The sequence below is a fragment of the Callorhinus ursinus genome, unplaced genomic scaffold (assembly GCF_003265705.2).
Source record: "Callorhinus ursinus isolate GAN/ISIS: 27379988/994484 unplaced genomic scaffold, GSC_fseal_2.0 scaffold1, whole genome shotgun sequence".
In the NCBI taxonomy this organism is placed as follows: domain Eukaryota; kingdom Metazoa; phylum Chordata; class Mammalia; order Carnivora; family Otariidae; genus Callorhinus; species Callorhinus ursinus.
In genome coordinates this window covers 3,980,149-4,002,320 of record NW_027397063.1, presented here as the reverse complement: position 1 = coordinate 4,002,320, position 22,172 = coordinate 3,980,149, and the positions used below count along the sequence as shown (strand labels likewise).

General features: G+C 43.0%; 1 protein-coding gene across 5 annotated transcripts in view; it reads right to left on the bottom strand.

The window, feature by feature from the left end:
* Positions 1-7,723: 7,723 nt before the first annotated feature.
* The window catches only part of TMEM50B (transmembrane protein 50B), a 33,989-nt gene continuing 19,540 nt past the window's right edge, over positions 7,724-22,172 (bottom strand). For all 5 annotated transcript variants that reach the window (XM_025872010.1, XM_025872022.2, XM_073891146.1 and 2 more), the window contains 6 exons: positions 21,259-21,398; positions 19,444-19,556; positions 17,140-17,207; positions 16,449-16,541; positions 12,712-12,769; positions 7,724-9,219 (listed from right to left, as the gene is read on the bottom strand). In XM_025872010.1, the coding sequence (XP_025727795.1) occupies positions 9,174-9,219; positions 12,712-12,769; positions 16,449-16,541; positions 17,140-17,207; positions 19,444-19,556; positions 21,259-21,357 (477 nt within the window). In that variant the 5' untranslated portion in view covers positions 21,358-21,398 and the 3' untranslated portion in view covers positions 7,724-9,173. The remainder of the gene's footprint in view (positions 9,220-12,711; positions 12,770-16,448; positions 16,542-17,139; positions 17,208-19,443; positions 19,557-21,258; positions 21,399-22,172) is intronic.

Below are 22,172 nucleotides of genomic sequence, written 5' to 3'. Positions count from 1 at the left end.
GGAAGAGCTAGTAGGTGGAGACTGTGAACCCATACCTCAGATCCTTCAAGGGATTTAAGAGAGAAGAGCTTCCTCTTTGGGGCCGTGGGGTGAAGGTAGGGTAGGAGGACACGCACATAGGCAGCAGAAAGCAGGCTAAGAGTTTGAGCCCAAAAGAGAGGGGGGCAGATCAGTTCTGCTAAAAAGTAAGCACCTACATGTCCCCCTGGGTAGAAGGGAGTTAGTTCCAGTGGTCCGGGGACCAGATTCTGATAAGGCTGAACTGGCTTCAGGGCAGAGTCGGTCCAGTGGCTTGGAGCAGGAGTTCACTGCGGTCCAGGCCCAGAAAGGCCCTTCTCAGTTGAAGGCAGCGGCTGAAGTCCATGACAGACTCAGAGGTCGAGCCCGGAGCCAGCACTGCTCCCAGGGGCCTGCCTGGGGCCAGGCTGGCCAACATTACTGAGTTAGAGGGGAGAGGGTGCCAATAACACCAAACCCGCTTCACCATCCTAACTCGGTAAACACCCCAAGGAGGCGTGGGGCTGGCCTATGATCCAGGGGGAGAAGGACAGCAATTAGCTGAGGAATTCTCCTTTTCTAAATATCTTCCCCCAAAAGCACCTAGTTCTACTTTGTAAAATGAAGGGCTAGTCAATGAAATTCATACTTACACTAACTTCGGACTTCAGTTTCTAGTCAAGCTAAGTACCTAACCATAAAATGAGTCAGAAGCAATCTTATCAATCATTTACAACAGGGCAAACTGCAAGCCATTCAGCAAAACCAGCCTGCTTCCCCCCCCCCCCCGCCCCGTCTTTGAAGCTAAAAGTAGTTTCTACACCTTTAAATGGTGGGGGGGAGATGAAAAGAATAGTATTTCATCACACATGAAAAGGACATGGAATTTAAATTTCATTGGGGCCCAGGGATGCTCACTCATGGCTGTACCATCGCTGGCTGATTTTGCACTGCTCAGCAGAACTGAGGAGGCCTACGGAGCCTAAAATATTTACTGTGTGCCCCTTTACCAAGAGTGTTTGATGCCCCTTGATCTCTACAATGAACTGTTTGCTAGACAGGAGAAAAACAGACCCATTCCCATTATTTAAGTGTATGCAAAGTCCCTGCAAGAAGCCACGTGACGCTGAGATGCTCTCACTCGGGACTTACATTCAGGGCTCATTATCCCGGAGGAAAGGGATTTAATTCTTGCATGTACTCCACAAAGCTCCTTGCGGACTATGTCCTAGAGCCGGCCGGAGGCGGAGTTCAGGGGCACGCAGGTCACTGTGGTTGCCAGGGGGCCCTCTACCAAGAATAGGGTCCCCAGAGATGATGGATTCGTTGGAACAAGGCCACCTGTGGCCTATATTTGTGTGAATTAGACATGCGACTTGCAAGACTTTCTGCTTTCAAGCGCCACGGATTTTCTAAGTAAACCCAAGTGTCTGGGGTTCCTGCGCTGTACATAGCGCCCCCTGGGGGCCCCACGGTGCCCGGCCGCGCAGATTGCCGCCAGATCCTCGGGGCGGTGCTGAGCCCCATGGGGTGAGGAGCCCTGGGGATGGGGGTGGGGAAGGGAGGCCCACCTCCAACAAGCAGGAATTGGAGGCAGGAGGCGCAGAGGGAGAACACTCTGTATCTGTAGGACACGGGCTAATGCACTGGAGAAATGACCACTGCCAGGTCACCCAGCAATCGCCAGTGTGGGAACAGCTCAGTCCCTAGCTGGTGCTTGGGGCATCCGCCTTTATGACTCTTGTTTCACTTACAATCACTTATTTCTGTCCTTAGTGGTTTTGTGGTTGTTTTTTAAGATTTTATTTATTTGAGAGAGAGCGAGTACAGTGGGGGGCAGAGACAGAGGGAGAGAGAAAGAGAAGCAGGCTCCCCGCTGAGCAGGGAGCCCTATATGGGTAGGGCTTGATCCCAAGACCCCGGGATCATGACCTGAGCCGAAGGCAGGTGCTTAACCGACTGAGCCACCCAGGCGCCCCTGTAAGTGTAGTTTTTTTAGAGAAGACCTAAACCCTTGAAGAGCTAGTGAGCCCAGGTAGGACCCCGAGGTCCTTGTGAATGGGCAGGTATAAGGGCTGGCATACAATTCAATGAATCAATTACAACATTATGTTTGTTAACTAGTTTCTTTCTGAAATGTTGCTGTGAACCTTCGTATGACTGTGTGTCCCTCCAGGGTCCCCCAAACACTTCTCAAGTGGCCAGCCCCACGCCAATGACTATGTACCACAGTCAAGGTCATATATACACCTGCAGGGGTTGCGCAGTGCACAACCCCAGCAGTGCCATGTACATACACAGAACACAAATGTACACAGCACATATTAATAATCCTGATTTGTAAGCCCCTGAAGTTCCAAAAATACATTCGGCTCCTCCGAGACTTGGAATTTTCTCATGAAAGACTGTCAAAATAATGCTGAGGTTTCCGTGTTAACCTGCAAAATCAGATTTAAAACTTAGTATACACCAGGGGTGCCTGGGTGGCTCAGTCATTAAGCGTCTGCCTTCTGCTCAGGTCATGATCCGAGGGTCCTGAGATCGAGCCCCGCATCGGGCTCCCTGCTCAGCAGAAAGCCTGCTTCTCCCTCTTCCTCTGCCCCTCCCCCTGCTTGTGTTCTCTCTCAAATAAATAAATAAAATCTTTAAAAATAAATAAATAAAACTTAGTATACACCAAATGCCACCAGTAGACTTTAGATGGTAACGGGCATTTCTTTCTACTGTTTTCCAGACATTTTCTATGAGGATGTTCCTTTTTATAATGAAATACTATCACAAATTTCATACACAATGAAAGTTCAGGGCTCTGGCCTGAGAGAAACTAGGATGTAAGGGACGGAAAACTAGCAGATTTCAGGATGCGGCTGGATCCCCTTCTTCTCTCGACAGCCCCACCTCCGCATCTGGGTTTATCTACAAGCGGATGAGAAGCGTTTATATATGTAAGGGAAGGATTATAATTTGCTACACACAAATGTATATCCCATCTGCCGTGTCCCAAGGCCCCTACTTTCATTTGACTCCGCACAATGCTGTTAGTAAACAAATCGGAGTTTGTTCTATTTATTAAGTTAATCAGTCGCTGTCCGCACAGGGTACCTAAGTGAATTACAAAGGAGAAAAATAGAGCAGCTAGACACTACCTCGAGCAGGCAGTTTCAATGGTTGCTGATAGGAGTACTGAAACATAACAAACGTGGGTTTTGTGGTATTCCTGCCAAAAAACGCGTAACCTATAATGGTCAGGGAACATCACACAAACTTAAATTGAGGGGCATTCTACAAAACAACGAAGTGGTCTGCAGTCTTCAAAAATGCTGTCATGAAAGACAAAGGCTGAAGAATCATTCAAGCCGAGAGCCCTTCAGGGGACACACAAGCAAAGAGCACTGTGTGTTCAGGGATTGGATTCTACAACAGGAAAACACTTGTTTTCCTTTACTATGAAGCACCTACCAGGGGCACTTGGCAACATTTGGATACAGTGCTTAGTGCTGTATTAAGGTTACCCTCCTGACCTTGGTATTGTGTATACAGCAGTTAGGACTTGGAGAAATGTACACAGAAATATTCAAGGGTGGAAAAAGCATCACACCTGCAGCATATTGTCATATATCTCAGAAAAAAAAATAGACTAAAGCAAATGTGGTAAAATGTTTATATTCGTAGAATCTGAAGGTTGTATAGGAATTCTCTGAGTTGGGGCGCCTGGGTGGCTCAGTCGGTTAAGCCTCTGCCTTCGGCTCAGATCATGATCCTCAGGGTCCTGGGATTGAGCCCCGCGTCGGGCTCCCTGCTGAGCCGGGAGCCTGCTTCTCCTTCTCCCACTCCTCCTGTTGGTGTGCTCTCTCTCAAATAAATAAAACCTTTTTTAAATTTTTAAGAAAAAATAGGAGCGGGCGCCTGGGTGGCTCAGATGGTTAAGCATCTGCCTTCTGCTCAGGTCATGATCCCAGGGTCCTGGGATCGAGCCCCACATCGGGCTCCTGGCTCAGCAGGGAGCCTGCTTCTCCCTCTGCCTCTCCCTGCTCATGCTCTCTCTCTCTCTCTCTCTCTCTCTGTGTGTCTCAAGTGAATAAATAAAATCTTTAAAAAAATTTTAAGAAAAAATAAATTCACAACTTTCAGAATGGAGGGAAATACACTTAACATTATCCTAACACTTTTTGGCACTTGGAATAGATGCTCCCAAATCAAAGACTGGTGCTCTCTGCATCATCCCTGAGGGTCCGGAAGGCCCCTGCCACACCTACTTGTAGAAATTTAAAATACTTTGAAGAGGCATAGATTGTATCATCCGAAAACCCAACGTAAAATGACATAAGCTGTGTTTAAGCTGCTGCAAAGACGAAACCACAGGCAGGCTAGAAAGAAAAAACAAAACAGCGGCCTCCCAACGGTTTTTCTTTAAAGGTGGCACGCCACCTTGTGCCAGGAGGCAAAAAAAGCCATCGAAAGAGGAAGGAAACGTCCCTGCCTTCAGGCAAAGCCCTCCAGGAGAAATAAGGACCCGCTTTTATTGGGCGCTTAACTGTTCCCGGGGCACCAAACTAGGCCCCGGCTCACGTTCATTCTCAAGCAACACTTCCGGATAGGCAAACAGCCTTGGGGTCACAGAGCTAAGGGGCCATATTTAGGGACAAGTAAACCAACCTAAATATAAATGGTTCCCCAAGAACCCCAACTCCCAAACCAGAAATCTCTAGGAACAGTGCCACTGGAAATACTTCTCCCTCCTTTCTCCATCCTCAACTCTCGGTTTCCTCTCAGGTTGCGCTCTCAGGTGGTGGGATGGAGCCCCCCCTCGGTGTGGAGTCCCCTTGGCCCTCTCCCTCCTCCTCTGCTCCTCCCCCTGCTCGCGCGCACATGCTCACGCTGGCTCTCTCAAATAAATAAAATCTCAAAAAAGAAAAAACTTTACAGGAAAAAAAAAAGTTTTAACCTGGTTCAGCCCGAGGATTCCCGAGCTTCTTTGACCACGACACCTGTTTTTCCCAAGGACACCAGTGTTGTGGGGCGGTGTGGGGAAGGAGGCTGAGGGAAGAGCAGGGCCCAGCACTCAGGAGCAAAGGGCCCGAGCTGTGACCCCAAGCAGAGGGCAGGTTACTTCACTTCCCCAGATAGAAGGCCCTCCGTCCAGGGGCGCCTGGGTGGCTCAGTTGGTTAAGTGACTGCCTTCGGCTCAGGTCATCATCCTGGAGTCCCGGGATCGAGTCCCGCATCGGGCTCCCTGCTGTGCTTCTCCCTCTGACCCTCTTCCCTCTCGTGCTCTCTCTCATTCTCTGTCAAATAAATAAAATCTTAAAAAAAAAAAAAAGTCCTACCTCCAAACCGATCAGTAAAATGAGAACACGTGGGGCCCAGTGTTTGTTGGGGAAGGTCCCCGCAAAGATGCGGCTGCCAGTTGACCCGAGAGCCGGCCCCCGACTGGTCACCCTTCCCCCGTCCTCGGAATGTGGGTTCCCCTTGCCTTCCCCGCTCCCAGAGGCTGCTCTGAGGACACGGCCTGGAGATGCGGGTGCGGTGCTGAGAACACAAGCGCGGCCGCGATGAAGCCGGTTAGGGCCCCTTCATCCGCTTTGAACGTTTGGTGTTATGGCGGGCGCGGGGGTCCGTTCGTCTTGCCGCTGCCCGGGTGGAGCCTCGAGCCTCCTCTGCAAGGTCTCTTGCTCCTCGAAGCCGCCACCTGGGGCGCCTGGGGATTTAGCTGGTTGGGCAGCCAGCCCTTGACTTTGGCTCAGGTCATGATCTCAGGGTGGTGGGATCGAGCCTCCAGTCGGGCTCTGCGCTGAGAGGGGAGTCGGGCTTGAGCGCCTCTCTCGCCCTCTGCCCCTCCCCCCGCTCGTGTGCTCCATCTCCCTCTCTCTCCCTAAAATGAAAAAAAATCTTTTTGTTTAAAACCCTGCCACCTAGCAGCCCGAAGCAGCCTCTTTCTTCGGTCTCTCCCTGCCCTCTGCTGAGTAGGGGGCCGGCGTGGGTGAGGCTGTCTAGATAGCAAAGAAGATAGAACTTGAGTTCATTTTTAGTAAAATGGAACTATCATAAAGACTATTTTTAGGAAAACGGGAATGGGTTGTGAAAGCAAATATTGCCACAATTCCGTCAAGGTGAAGATCTACTCCAGGATTAAATAAGCATACCCTGATTTTCCTCCATCCTTCTTCAGAAAAGCACTGAACCTCTCAGTTACTCCAGGCTATTCCTTTGTTTTCCATCAAAGAAATAAAAACAATCAACAAAGTAACTCAGTAATTTCTACTTCAAGTAGCTTCTCCTTCAGTTTTTCCTGTCTGAACAGATACAGTGAAGAGATTGTTCTAACCTAACTGCACACACAGTTAACCACAAAAGGCAACTAACTGTTTAGAGAATAAAATTAACACCAGATGTTTCTCCCTCGGGATTTAATAGGCTGTTACTTGAGATCGTCTAAAAGTAGCCCCAAACTTTTATAAACTTTAAATAGAATCAAAATGAGAGTGTGAGGACAAGAGAGTGCAGGAAAAATTGGGATTAATTCGTAAGACTGGCAGAGGTTATTTCATATGAAGTAATTAAATCTAAAGTGGAACAATGAGGGGCCCCTGGGTGGCTCAGTTGGTTAAGCGTCTGCCTTCGGCTCAGGTCATGATCCCGGGGTCCTGGGATGGAGCCCCACATGGGGATCCCCACTCAGCAGGGAGCCTGCTTCTCCCTCTCCCGCTCCCCCTGCTTGTGTTCCCTCTCTCGCTGTGTCTCTGTCAAATAAATAAATCTTTAAAAAAAATAAAATGGAACAATGAAGTGGACGTTATGATTGAAAGGCCTTCCATTGTGGAAAATGTCGAGAACCTGAGTTCAATGTCAAATACCTGGGTGGGGTTCTTGCTCAAGTAGCAAATGTTACATGGCTTGATAACATCAATCTTTCCCTCTTTAACCTTGCTACTCCACTATGTTGACACACATCAAAATTTATATAATGGAAAAATTTAGCCTTTTTCACAGTGGCAACACCACAAGGAATACAAGGATCTCAGAAACAGTGTAATGAAATAGAATGCTCTGGTAATACTGGTCTACGTACAAACACCAAAAGACAGATTCAACAGCTACTGAACCTGTGTAACAGGGAGACCTTTCTATTAAGGGAATCCCACATATTTTTTTTTTAAGATTTTATTTATTTGAGAGAGAGAGAGAACGCATGAGCAGGGAGAAGCAGAGGGGGAAGGAGAGGGAGAAAGAATCTAAAGCCGATGCCACAGAGCGTGAAGCCTGACACGGGGCTCGATCCCAGGACCCTGAAATCATGACCTGAGCCAAAACCAAGAGTCAGATGCTTAACCGACTGCGCCACCCAGGCGCTCCCCCACAACGTATTTTTAAATGATTATGAAGGGCTCCATCTTTTCTTATAATATCTGTAGGGGTGGATACAAACATTATTCCCCCCATCCCTTTTTAAGTGAGTAAACAGGAAAATTAAGTGATTTGCTCACAGTTACAAAATAAATTCAAGGCAGAATCAAGGATGGAGAAAACAGCCACTACTTCAGTTGGTCTTCCGGCACGCCCTTCACTAGCCTTCATACCAGCATTTTACAAGTCTGAGTAGAATGTATTTCTCTTTATGTCACAAAGATAAACTGTTTCTGTGACCGGGTCCACTTGAATAACTGAAAATGAACAACAAGCCAATTTTTATGGTTCATTTTCTCCAACTGATTTCACAATATTAGGATGTGTGAGAAGTAATATTTATTGCAACACGTGACAAGAGAGTGGCCACCAGTAATTAGCCTTACAAGTTGTTGGAGGCAAGACAAAGTTTACTGACATTTGGAGAGAAAAACAACAACAAAGGAAGAAGTAATTAAACAAGAAGGTGTCTAGACAAAGGCACAGTGTTCCACAATCGCTTCATACTCTGTGCACAGTAAACCCTCTCAGGGAGCGGAGAGGGTAAAGCAAGATAAGGCTTGCATTAGAAGCTACATATTTATACCATTGCTATTATTCTGTCTTACAACAAAAGGTGCTATAAAATCCCTCTGGAGGAAAAAAAGTGCAACACAAAGCCTGTATAACAAAGGAAGGCAAAAGTAGCAACAAGGACCCAACCATCACTTTGACGTCTCCTCTCGTAGGAATACACATGGTGCAGAGTGTTTCAAACTCAGCAAAAGAAGGTTTCAACTGGAATTATGGACTTTCGGGTTAAAGATATATTTTGCAGGAAGAGTTCACCCAAAGTTTGAGAGCTAGTAGTGCAAAGAGCCACTTGCGGTTGGTAACTAAGTGGAGATAACGCCTAATTTTTCACTAGGTCATAATAATTCCCTTTGGGAAGAAGTGCTTTATCTTGAAACTAATTATTCCAGTTTTTGTTATATGGTTCATGCTTTTAAACTGCAGTTGTCTCAAACTTGTTTGATGCTGAATTTTGTAACATCAGATAATAACAGCCTGCCAAGATAATCCCATTAGACAGATCGTTGGAGCTGTTTTTACAAAAAGCATGTTGCTGAGCTGCCTCACAGCCTTTTCACATTAACCATATAAAACTGAGTGTACCTGATCACGTATTATCCCTTCTCAAAGTCATGTTACAGAAATTGTTTTTAAAAGAGGCTTTCAAACTAGTCCTTCAGGCATTTAAAAAATCTTCATATAAAAGTCCATTTCTTTAATACATAACAAACATTTTTCCTTTTAAAAAATCTCATCTTTAAGCCAAAATAAATTACAACTTGCTGAAATACCCTTGTTAATGGCTCAGTGCTTCTTTCAGATGCATGGAGCTATATATATATATATTTTTTTTTTTTTTGCACATCTTCAGAAATTAAAGATACTAAAACTAAAGATACTAAAACCAAAATTCTAAAATGACATGAAGATACAACCCTGGCTCAGGGAATAGATCAAGCTTTAAGTCTTCAGGAATAAAAAACTGATACTCATCATCCCATCTATATAGTTTTATATATGTACATATTAACAATCTATTCAATGATTTTAAAAAAGGACAGACACTTCATAAAACTACTTCAAAACTCAGAGCATAAAAGTGTAAAGAAACAAAACAATGTACAATCTATCCCATTTGGCAATGTGTAAATTATGTTGAGAGAGAAAAACTTATCTACAAATATAACAAAACAAAAGGAAATGTGATCTAAGAAGTGCTCTCAGGTCCACAGCTCTTCAGTTCTTCCGAATTTGTAGATCAGAGTGCTAAAAGATATGAAAATAAATCATGAGGAAACAATGCATGGGAATGAGCAACAAAGAATTCATTTTCTAAATATGCTTTTGACAGGTACCTCCCTGGTTCTTTTGTATCAAATTCTAAACATAAAGACCTCAGTGGTGCTGGTCTGAATGTGCTTGTTTTGTAGAGCAATTTGTTGACCTTGATGGCTAAACTTGATTAAACATGCTTTCTTGAAGCCTGGAAAGTTATTAGATAGGAAACTTGTAAGGAATAGGGGAATTTCTCATAGTGACAGCATTAGGGCCCCTTTTAACTCTGGGTTTCTACAGCAACTGAAGAATCTTAAAACAGACCATGCTGCAATTCTTTGTACATTTTCCATGTAATTACTGTACCAGGAGGCCTGGCAAGGCCGCAGGCTCCTAGCAAAGTGCTAGGAATGTAGGAGTCAAAACAAGGCCAACGGTGCTCACGAATAGAGCTGAGAGCCTGAGGGAGACAAATTCCAAAAGCAAAAAAAAAAAATGCTGTCAAGGCAATGCACCTGGTGCCGAGGGAGTGAAATAGAAGGATCCGCTGAGTTTAGAGAGGTCAAGAAGGTCTTCCTGAGAAAGTGGCGGAACTGAGATCTAAAAGAAGAGTGGGAATGACTTCAGCGAAGTACGGCAGGGAAGGGGAGTGGGAGAGGAGCAGAGAGGTTGGGTACACTGGGACCAGAAACTGAGCTGCGGGCATGTTGGATGTGCTGGATTTGAAATGTCAGCCCCCCAAGACACACGGTTCAGACGTGGAGACAGACGTCTGTGACTCCTCGGCATATATGCAGTAATCGAAGTCTTGAGCATAAAGGAGCTCACTTTAGAAGGAAAAGAGGCCCGGATTGGAGCCTTAAGAAACTTCAGAAGTGGGGGACCAGTGGGTGGGAGGGCCAGTTGCAAAGGAAGCAGAGGCAGAGTGGCTGCACTCCGGTACTGAGAGGAGGCGCCCAGCTGGCTGGTTAACTTGCCAGGCTCTGAGCAGAGCACACAGCTGATGTTACAGCCAGTCCCCATGAGCGCAGGCCTTTCTATGTGCAAGGTTTCTGTTTGTCCAACTGTCAATTATGTGGTCTCATCTACCCCCACCAAGGGCTGAATCTGAATTTCAATTTGATCTCTAAACAGTGCCTGGAGCTCCTGGGTGGCTCAGTCAGGTAAGCATCTGCCTTTGTTTGGCCCAGGTCATGATCCCAGAGTCCTGGAATCGAGCCCCACACTGGGCTCCCTGCTCGGCAAGAAATCTGCTTCTCCCTCTCCCTCCACTGCTTCCCCTGCTTGTACTCTCTCTCTGTGTTAAATAAATAAAGAAATAAGAATCTTTTTTAAAAATAAATAAACAGTGCCTAAGATGTCTTCAGGAAAACTTAATTGTATCCCCCCAGAACGCTGTTGGTCACATGCCAAGAAACATGATCACAAGACAGCAGAAACTGTCAAACATCTTTCAAAGCCACAAGTGTCCAGGCCACGGCGCAGTAAGAGGGCTGAGCACAGCAGTCTCCCTAAACTGAGGGAATGGAGCTGAGAGTTCAGGGAGGCCCAAGGGGCTGGAGTTTGGGAGGGAGAGTACAGACAGCTAGAGAGGGAGCACAGGAGATGCGCAGGAGGCTCCCCTTGAGTCTTCTGCTGAGTACTGATCAGTAGATGAATGCGAAGCAACTACCCAGGGAAACGGAAGGAACCACTCCCAGAGCTGTCACAGGGCCGGGAAGACTTCACAGTCTCCCAAGTGGAGTGGGACACCTCAGAATACACGGCATGTGAAGGGCACTGCCTTAGTAAGGGGGCGCATCAGTCCCAGCCTAGAGCTGCTCTTAGTTCTGCCCTCCAAAGCTTACAAGCAAGACTCAAAAGGATCGAACTGTTCCCAAGTGACCTAAGTGCACCCAGAACAAAGCTCAAAAATGTTTAAAGGAATGCCAAAAAGTCCAGCCCCCCACCAGCTGCATGCAAAGAAGCAAATGGGAGGAAAGAGACCGAAAATGAAGACAAAGTAGAAATAACAGGAAGAGCTCAGAACTGACACAATTCAAGGGCCCCTGAAATGGTTATAAACATATGTCATATGCTCAAGAAGGTGGAGGAGAACATGAGCATGCTAAGAAATATGGAAAATCAAGCAAATGGAGATGAAACGCACATGTCTGAATTGACAGGTACACTGGATAGGAATGACTGCGGACACCGCAGAAGAGACTAGTGACCTTAAAGGATATAACAGTAGAAAGTATCCCAAATGATACACAGAGAGAAAACGAAAACAAAAACAAAAACAGAACAAAGCACTCGTGGGTGTGGGATGACTCAAGCAGACCGGGATACATGTAACTGGACTCCAGGGACAGTGGGATGGACAGAAAAAAAATCTTTGAAGAAGTAATGGCGAAAAGATTCCAAATTTGATGAAAACTAAACATACAGATCCAAGAAACTCAATGAACCCCCCAAAAGAATAAATATGCAGAAAATTACATCATAGCACATCATAATCAGATTGATTAATATATGTGCTGCCAAAGGGAGCACCATAATCAGCTTGCTTAAAAACAGTGACAAAAACAAAGTTCTTCAAGGCTTATATTCTAATAATTTTGTGAGGTTGGGGGGGTATAAATTTATAAATGGATGCCTAAAATACTTATCTTTACGTTAAAAGACGTTCATTCTGAAAAGCATAGGATATGAGCTTAAAATATTTTTATTAGTAGGCTCCAATGTCGGGCTCAAACTCATGACCCTGAGATCAAGACTGGAGCTGAGATCAAGAGCCAAATGCTTGACTGAGCCACGTAGGCGCCCCACGAGCTTCATTTTAGGGTTTTTTTTTTTTTCAGAAGACTGCCCCTAAAAAATACTTCAAATATTTATTTTTATGTTTACTTTTAGTTTTCTTAAAAACGTAATCAAAAAATCCAATTTCCTAACCAGGTTTTGTATATGGCATGCATAATATGTATTAACTCTGATTTCTTTGTTTTTCTTTTTTTAATAAAGGTACCTGACACAGTGTTTTAACAGGCCATGGAAGTAGTCTGAGTTCAAGTCCCAACTCTGCAATTACTTGTCATTAAGTAGGCTCTGAGCCGTATTTCCTCACCTATAAAACGGGAACACCACCTGGTTGGTAAGTAGTCAGTATTTAAGACAATTACATGGGAATTGAAAAGGTGACATATACAAACCATCCAGCTGAGCTCTTAGCTCATAGCAGGACCCCAGTGAAATAGTTTATGTATGCCCTTATACAAGAGTGGAATTTTCACCTTTTCAAAGAAGTTCTATACACTGTAACTAATTCAAGTGATTTATACATTCGATATGCTGCTCTTATAATAAAGTGACATTTCTGTAAATGTTTCAGGTGTGGTTAAGAAATTGGGCAACTGGCAGCAGCTCTCTGCCCACGGATCCTGTCCCCGTGCCTTCATAAACCACCATTTTGCACCAAAAAAAAAAAAAAATTAGGCAACTTACCTAAAAAATATAAGTGCATTTTGAAAAAACACAGCCAGTCCTGGATAAACATCAGTATCTGCACAAAGTGAAATGGATCAGAAGATTACACAAGGCAAATGGCAGTGACAAAGTATTTGCGCCACTCGTAATGACACGCTCTATATGTTATAAAATACGGCTATTATTCATTAATGCTAAGAAAGCTATAACAAAATTGAAGGAAGAAAATGTCAATCTCATTCTCCCAAAACAAAGGATTGTCCTCACTCTGGAAAAAGGACGGTGAACTTCATAGCTTTTCTTGTCTACAGTAATTGCTATGCTTGTGGCTGAGCCAGAACTGCTGAGGAAGCAGCAGCTCCTCCCCTTACTTTCCGAGGTCAGTACAGCGCTCTCCCCTTTATCCACAGTCTCGCCTCCCGAGGTCTCACTTATCCGCCGTCAACCACCATGAAGAAGCAGACGATCGTCCTTCTGATGGATCATCGTCAGGTCAACAGTAACCTAAGGCTACGTCACATGCCTACATCACTCACCTCCCTCCATCTCATCACCCAGACGTGTTACCATCTCACATCATCACTGGAACAAGAAGGGTGAGTACAGTACAAGATATTTTGAACTCATTAGAGTATACTATTATAATTGTTCCATTTTATTATTAGTCATGTGGTTAATCTCTTCTTGTGCCTAATTTACAACTTAAACTTTATCACGGGTCCTTATGTATGGGGAAATCATAGTATAGCTAGGGTTCAGTACCATCCACGGTTTCAGACGCCCATGGGGGTCTTGGTACGTAACCCTCGCAGATAAGATGGGGGGGGAACTGCTGTATAGAAATATGAAATGTTAGAAAGGTACACATTAAATTCTTGATGATTTAATAGTCTGTACACTTATTTTCTTTCATGAATTCAGGAGTTTTATTGTGCAAATCTTACAGATACAGAAAGGATCATTTTAATTCTTCATCGTGTTTTTTCACTGAATCTCCCCTCAAAGAAAGTTACTATCTTCAAAGGAAGAGAAAAAAAAATTGGAAACTATTTAAATTTTTGTGGATTTTTAACTTTTATAAAACTATTAACTGTCAATTAAAAATCCTAGACCTGATGAAAAAAAACCTTCCATTTTTAGCTTTCGATATCATAGCGAACAATACAACAGCATGGTCAAGAGCTCCAAGTCTGAGACAGATCCCCGGATATGAATCCTAACTCTACCAAGTGACTAAATGTATGACCATGGGCAAATTATTTAACATTATGCCCTTAGTTTCCTCATCGGTAAAATGGGCACTATAACAGCACCTACCCCACAGAGAGTGAGGAATGTATGACCACGTATAGTGCTTAGAACAGTACTTGGCCCATAAAGTGCTATATAAATGTTAGCTATTATTATTAGTAACAGGTCAAGAAAATCTGTACAGCAAAAGATCTGAAATATGTGTTAGAAATGCTCTCTGAAGTAAAAGCATATTCAGTTTATAAACAGAAAAGTATATATAATGAGTATTGCTGTAGGAATACAAAGATGAAATCCCTAATTGAGAAATTTCTCAATGTGTACTAGTTCTTTAAAAATTAAAATACAACCAATGAGTGCACAACATATACAAACGTTAATACTTCCCTACGCACCTTCCAGAAATGATAATTTATACCCATTTTCTTAAGAGAAACCAGAAAGTTTCACCTGTTGCTTGAAGTAACTAAGCAGACTTTCCAAGGAGATCAGTAATAGCACTTAAGAGTCAGGGATAGAGTGAGGTTAAGACACACTTCCCTATATGATTCCATTTATATGAAATAGGCAAATCTACAAAGACAGAAAGTAGCTTAGTGGCTGCCTCGGACTGCTAAAGAAAGGTAATGGGAAGTGACTGCTAATGGGTAAGGGGTTTCTTTTTGGGGTAATAAAATGTTCTAAAAGTAGATTGTGTGAGGTGCCTCGGTGGTTCAGTTGGTTAAGCGTCTGACTTCGGCTCAGAACATGATCTCAAGGTCCTGGGATCAAGCCCCGTATAGGGCTCCATGCTCAGCGGGGAGCCTGCTTGTCCCTCCGCCCCTCCCCCAACTCATATGCTCTCTCTCAAATAAAATCTTTAAAAAAATAAAATTGGATTGTGTGATGGTAGCATAACTCTAAATATACTAAAAACACTGAAATATACACTTGAAATGGAAATTACATCTCAATAAAGCTGTTTTTAAAAAAGCACTTTCAGGGGTGCCTGGGTGGCTCAGTCAGTTAAGCATCTGCCCTCGGCTCAGGTTATGATCCTGGAGTCCTGGGATCGAGTCCTGCATTGGGCTCCCTGCTCAGAGGGGAGCTTGCTTCTCCTCTCCCTCTGCCTGACCCTCCCCCTGCTTGTGTTCTCTCTGTCAAATAAATAAATAAAATCAAAAAAAAAAAAGCACTTTCCTTCACGAGCTTCATACTAGAACTGTGTACTCCGTTAGTATTTTTAATAACTAAAATAACACTTGATTTATTTTTAAGTAATCATTACACCCAATGTGGGGGTCTCAAACTCACAACCCTGAGGTCAAGAGTTGCACACCCTCCTGACTGAGCCAGCCAAGCACCCCTAAAATAACACATTTTAGATATACTTGATGAGCAGTATTATTTAAACAGTAGCCAACCACTTGTACGAACTTATTTTGTGCCAAGTGAAAAACAAGTTTCCGAAGATTGAACTAGGAACTGAAGGGGTCCTATAAGAGTATTAAAAGGTCAGCTGTGGGTAAGGACAAGGAGACATGACAGTTAGGCAGAGTGACAAAGAGATTCTGAGGGTAGAGGGGTCAGAAGATAAATAAGTGGTGTTACGTGTTATCTGAAATAGACTCCTGTCTTCGGAGTGAAGGGAGAGAAACGGGTTCTTCTGGGACTGGGTGCTGCCTCTCCACCCCACCCTGGAGGAAAGCTATGGTGCCTGGAGGAGCCGCTCAGAACAGAGCACTGAGAGCTCACGCCACTCAGTGGCGTGAGCATCAAGTTTCTACATGAAGGTTACACGCACATGTTCAGTCTTACCCCTAAAAACCTCCCCTGCACCTATGCCTGAAAAATTCCAGGCTGGGTTGGAGAGAGGAGGTATCAGTGGAAAGATATCGGGGTTCACACCCGTGAGCAGAAATCCTTGAGGCAAAGTATGTTTTGGAATTCAAAAATTTGCACATTTAAGAATGGTTAACACAGGGCATAAATATTACAGAGCACCCCAGCTCTGTTTGGACCAGCATCCACAATCAAATACAACCAACATTCCAGCAAGAAAATACGCGAATACTTATTCAATGGAATAAAGACCATAAGGAGCCCCCTGTCAACTTCGGTCAGGTTTTGCTGCCAAGCTGATTATGAAAAACCTGACTTTCAGCACTTTGTGGATTTTAGAATTACGTATAAGGTACTGCAGATCTGTACAGGCTTCTCACTTTACCACCTACAACCCTCAGTAAACAGACCTCTGGTATAGAGCCTGGCTGTCCAGGGTAAGGAAGGAAATCAGACACTCTAGAGATGGCCAGTTACCTGGTCTTGTCGGTGGCTTAGATTCCACAACCAGGCTATCCCACTGCAATCAAGGACCCCACGGAGAAGTTTTATTAAACAACTTACGTATCTTCAAGCTAAGTGAATAGTTACACTAAATTTTACTCCAGGTGGAGTTGACGGACTAAGCTAAATGTAAAAGACATATCTGAGTCTCTATGAAATAAAAGAGGATAAATACTTACTTTGGGTAACATATGCACCAAAAAGAATCCACATGGAAGCAATAAGTGACCCAAACATCAACATGAAACCAATGAAGAGCCAAACTCGAGCACCTGCATGAAGAATAGGCTTTACGATTTCGCTCATTTCTGCAGCTGTCCGAAGAATGCATTAACATTGGAAACACTATTAACCTAATACATGGTATGCAGCATATCAAAGACAGTCACATATTTGCATACACCTGCTATAACAATGAACTGAATGAAGATTTAAAAAAATGAACAATTAAAGGGGTTAAGCCATACTTGGGAAGAGAAAAAAGGAGAATCACCTTTCTGTGGGCTAGAGAAACTAATACCCTGGCAAACTAGGCTAGGGGAGCTTCTAAGTAATTCCATGACTAAATTGAGTAATTGATTAAGTCCTAAAGTCATCATTAGCTTTGCAGGAGGAGTAACCTGGAATCCAAGAGCCACTGATTTTAAATAATAACATTTTACTTATAGACTATGAGCAGTAAAACATGACTAAAGTAGTACTTCTGGCGGTCACTTTAACTTCGTTAAGGATTTAAATAACACCAAAACTTTTTTCAAAGTTAATAAAAAAAATTTTATGTAATCCTAACTAGTCCTATATAAAAGGACTTTTTTCTCCTGCTGACAAATCCCTCTCTGCCAGTGCACTTAAAACTCAAAGTGCCTTTACCTGTTCTTCCCAAACAGCCGCTTTCATAGCTGTCCCCCCTCACCTGAGCGTTGGACACAGCATTTATCCTGGAACAACACAAAATCATCTCATAAGCTCACATGCTGCTAAACCAGTCGCAGATATTTACATATCATTTAAAGAGAAACATTTCCGAATTAAAGTCAGTCTGAAAAACAAACTGAGGGTTCTAGAGGGGAGTGGGATGGGAGGATGGGTTAGCCTGGTGATGGGGTATTAAAGAGGGCACGTTCTGCATGGAGCACTGGGTGTTATACACAAATAATCATGGAACACTACATCAAAAACTAACGATGTAATGTATGGTGATTAACGTAACATAATAAAAAAAAGATTTAAAAAAAGTCAGTCTGAATAACTGAACATATCTTTTAACTTAACGGATATCCTAGTGGATAGAAACGTTACTCTCTACCTAAACACCCAGAAAACATACTTAATTTTAAGAAAATTACTATCACTTGTCTCCAGAGATTATGAAAGAGGGGCCAATTTTCTGATTTCTTTGCCTATTTTATATTTATACACAAATGACTCAGGGTGAGTCATAGTTTAAGGTTCTCATTATAATCAAGAGTTAAGTTCCTCTCTGTGTTAAAAGTCAAGTGATTTTCTCTGATCCATTTCTCAAAGTCACACATTTGATCTCTATATAATAAACAGGCTCACTTTACTCAGCCTCTCTTGCCATTTTTGTTAGAGCAAGATGCGTTTACAGTAGAAATGTAGCCTCTTCTCAGCATCCTTAATGGATGTAAGTAGTTCCATCTTCTACAATTTAACTTTTTTTGAAATATCTTATTTATTTTTAGAGAGAGAGAGAGAGAGAGAGAATGCACAAGCAGGGTGGGGAGGGGCCGGGGGAAAGGAAAGAGAACCTTAAGCAGGCTCTGTGTCCACCGTGGAGCCCAACAGGGGGCTCAATTTCATGACTCTGAGATCATGACCCGAGCCAAAATCAAGAGTCAGACATTTAACAGACTAAGCCACCCAGGTGCCCGCACAATTTAACTTTTATAACTCTTAACAGCATAAGGGTGGCTCAGTGGGTTGAGCCTCTGACTCTTGATTTCGGCTTGGGTGATGGTTAACAGCATAAGGAAATTACATAATCTTAATATTTTAACATAGTCCTTAAAATAAAAGATATCCACAGAAAGTTTCCAAACTCTTTTATGAAATGAGATTTAACAGATAAACCCAAAAATGATTTAATAAAAAAGAAGAGTCATAGACCAATCTCATTAGAGGCCAATCCTGCCCTCCCCCCAGCTACTAGCAAACACATTCAAACAACACATTAAAAAAAAAAATTATACTCCATGCTAAAAGTTCTGTGTTACAATACTCAGGGAATGATTCACTACTAAAAAGAAATCTAGAAATGTAACATATTTCATTAAATCTAAGATGCCACTGATTTTTTAAGATGCATGAATATTTTTTTTACCAAGAGAGAAAAAAATATCAATTGGGGAGGCGCCTGGGTGGTTCAGTCGGTTGAGCATCCAACTCTGTCTCAAGCAGACTCCCAGCTGAGCACAGAGCCCAAAGCAGGGCCTGATCTCACAACCCTGAGATCATGACCTGAGCCGAAATCAAGAGTTGCATGCTTAACCGACTGAGCCACCCAGACGTCCCTCTCTCAAATTAAAAAAAAAAAAAAAAAGTTCTCTCCTTCCCTCTCCCTCCTTAAAAAAAAAATTATATATATATAAAATCAATTGTAATTATAAGGTAATACTGACTATAACAAGCACCCACATTGAGGCGCCTGGGTGGCTCAGTTGGTTGAGCATCTGCCTTCAGCTCAGGTCATGATCCCAGTGTCCTGGGATCGAGCCCTGCGTCGGGCTCCCTGCTCAGTGGGGAGCCTGCTTCTCCCTTTCCCTCTCCCTCTGTTGCTCCCCCTGCTTGTGCTCTCTCTCTGTCAAAAAAATAAAATCTTAAAAAAAAAAAAGAATCACCCTCATATTCAGAGATATCCAAATACAAAAAATAATCTCGGGACTGATAAAATACAGTGACTGACCGGCTTAACAACAGTTTAAGAAGAAAAATCACGTGATAATCTTTACAGATGCTAAAAAGATATGTGACTAAATTCAACACTCATTCTTGATTAAAAAAACTTAATATAATGGGGAAAATATATATATATTTATCATGTTAAAGAAGAATCCATCAATTAAATTAAAAGGTTACTCTAAATAGCATTAAACTCTAAGGAAAACATGTTTTTTTGGAAAATGATCTTGAATTAAGAATCACCTTCATACTTACATGAAGAAAGCCAATGTGGAGAACACGCCACACGTGTGAAAGGCATGGTTCAACTGCTCTGGCTTAGGGTACACCACGGCGGCATCAATCATTATCCACCAACCTGTAAAAAACTGGCACAAGAGCCCAAGTCATTAAAATAACACTAACAATTGGCTAAGCATGAAGTTACTTGCTCTTTAATATTCCTATATTTCTACAGACCATATAAATGAAACATATTTCTAGTCTGAGTTCTGGATGTGGAAATAAAAAAAAATAAGAATCCCTTGTTTACTTACTCTTGATAGCATTTGAGGTGAACTTACCTAATCAAATCTGTGTAACATTCTGAAGTTCTGCTCTCAATGCAAGATAAAAAATCTGTTATCTAGAACGAATTATCTGCTTCTTTTGCCCACCATAATTACATGCACTGAAGCTCTCTCTTTTTTAAAAGATTTTATTTGAGAGAGAGAGAGAGAGAGAGAGAGAGCGAGGGCCCGTGCCCAAGAGCATGGGGAGGGGCAGAGGGAGAGAGAATATCCCAAGCCAACTCCCGGCTGAGCACAGAGCCCAGCGCTGGGTCTGATTTCACGACCCTGAGATCATGACCTGAGCCAAAATCAAGAGTTGAATGCTTAACCGACTGAGCCACTCAGGTGCCCCTGAACCTCTCTTAACTAACCTCCAGCTAACCAGCTCCTGATTACTTGGTGTGTTTCATTCTCTCCAGAGAACATTCCTTCTTAATACGCCCAAGCTCTTCTGCATCCACAAATGAGTTGTATGCTTACCAAGGGTCAGCTGTCATGTCTCCAAAACTATTTAAGCCTGCCATAGTTTTAATCGATTATGTAGTTTGATTAAATAGTGTGTAACTGACTGAACATGAGTTTGTAAAATGTCATGTTTCTCTATAAACTAAACTGAAAAGACTTCGAGAAACTGCTAAAGAATTTCAAGGACAAATTAAGTGCAGGTAAAAGGACCACAAAGAGTAAAAAAAAAAAAAAAAAAAAAAATAGAAGCTTCACAATTATCTTTAATTCCTGCTCTGGGTTATTTTTTTTTTTCCTACTGGACTTCAAGTACAGAACTGTATACTGAAAGAGATACATTTTTAAAATGTAATCGATACTGAAATTTGCTTCAGAAACACAGTGATGGCAGGGAATGGGTGATGGACCGCTAACGCAAGACTGGTCATGATTTGTTTTGAAGCTGGGTTGTACGAATGTGGGATGAGCAGGGCTCCTTACACCATTCTATTTTTGTTGACTGTATATGCGCAACATGTTTTACAATAAAAAGTTGAAAAAGAAAAAAATGTCCAGAAGAAGATGAAGCAAGAGTTTTCTCCACAGACTTCTTGGTTTCACTCCCCCTCAGAGCTGCCGCTGGGGATAGGGGGCTGGCGTCCCTTCCCTGGAGCATCGCACGGTTTCAGTTCTAACACAGCCTCAGGTCCCTACTGCTGTCTACACATCCTGAATCTTGCTGAGTCACAACACTATTGGTTATCAAATTCTGAGCCTCTGATGAGCTTACCGGACTCAGACATATTGTATCATTAGCTTAAAAATGCTACTGCTTATGATAATTGTATTATCACTTGAAATGAAGAAAAGATATTAAGCTTAACAAATTTACAAAGTCAAACGAACCCAGGGCCTACCATGTTTTGTTCAGTCATACCTAGAACTCTAATTGTTTATACAAGGTAACGGTGAAATAAACAGTTCTGAAAGGGTATTCATGGTCCAAAGGAATCGACATTAATTTTCAGGGCAAAGCATGAGGCAGCAAGGTCACCGACCAGGCTTTTTCCCTTACCAATATGCCTGCCACCACAGAAGCCACGGCATTTCTTCTCTCACTCCAGTCAATACATTCGCATTCTGGCCAACGGAAATTATCGAGGAAGCCTGCCATTTTCACCCCGTAAGCATGGATTTTTCATTAAACTCTGTATTCTACAAATAAAAAGACAAAAAATGATCACTCTGAGGAAATGGTTTTAAGAAGTGAAATATCTCTTCCTTTCTTAAGATCTTAAACAGAAATTTGCTTTCGGTCCAAACCTAGAGTTAAGGAGAAAAATTAAATACTTCGATGAATACCTATTGACAGGTACGTAGGACTCTGTTGGGACACAAGGGGGAGCTTACTATTTACCAAATGAGCCTGCTGCTTTTAAAACGTCTGCAAATTCCTTGACACTTCCACTTCACTGAGAAATCAATCCATGTCCCTCCCCTTGAATTCAGGCCAACAATAAAAACTGGCTGGGCAATAGTGGAGGAAGGGATGCTATGTAACTTCTGCCATACAACTTCTAGGACTAGATAGTAAAAGGCAATGCAGCTTGTAGCTGCTTCTCTGGAACACTGGTACCAGAGTTCTGGGTTGTCATGTAAGAAATCCAAGGTCACAATGCTGTGAGGAGACCATGTATAGGTGCTCTGGCCCAGAGTTCCCAGCCAACAGCTAGCCTCCCCTGCCAGAGGTGAGTAGCCACTTCTAGGTGACTGGTGTGCCAGCTACCACACCCCATCTGGTACCCAGACTTCTGGCTTTACACAATGAATCCCCAGATATATGGAGCAGAGACACCATCCTAGCTGTCTGTGCCCTTTACCAATTCCTGACCCACAGTAAACCATAAGCATAATAAAATGGCTGTTTTAAACTACTAAGTTTTGGAGTTATCAGGAATGCAGCACTCAATAACTAGAAGGAGAAAAATC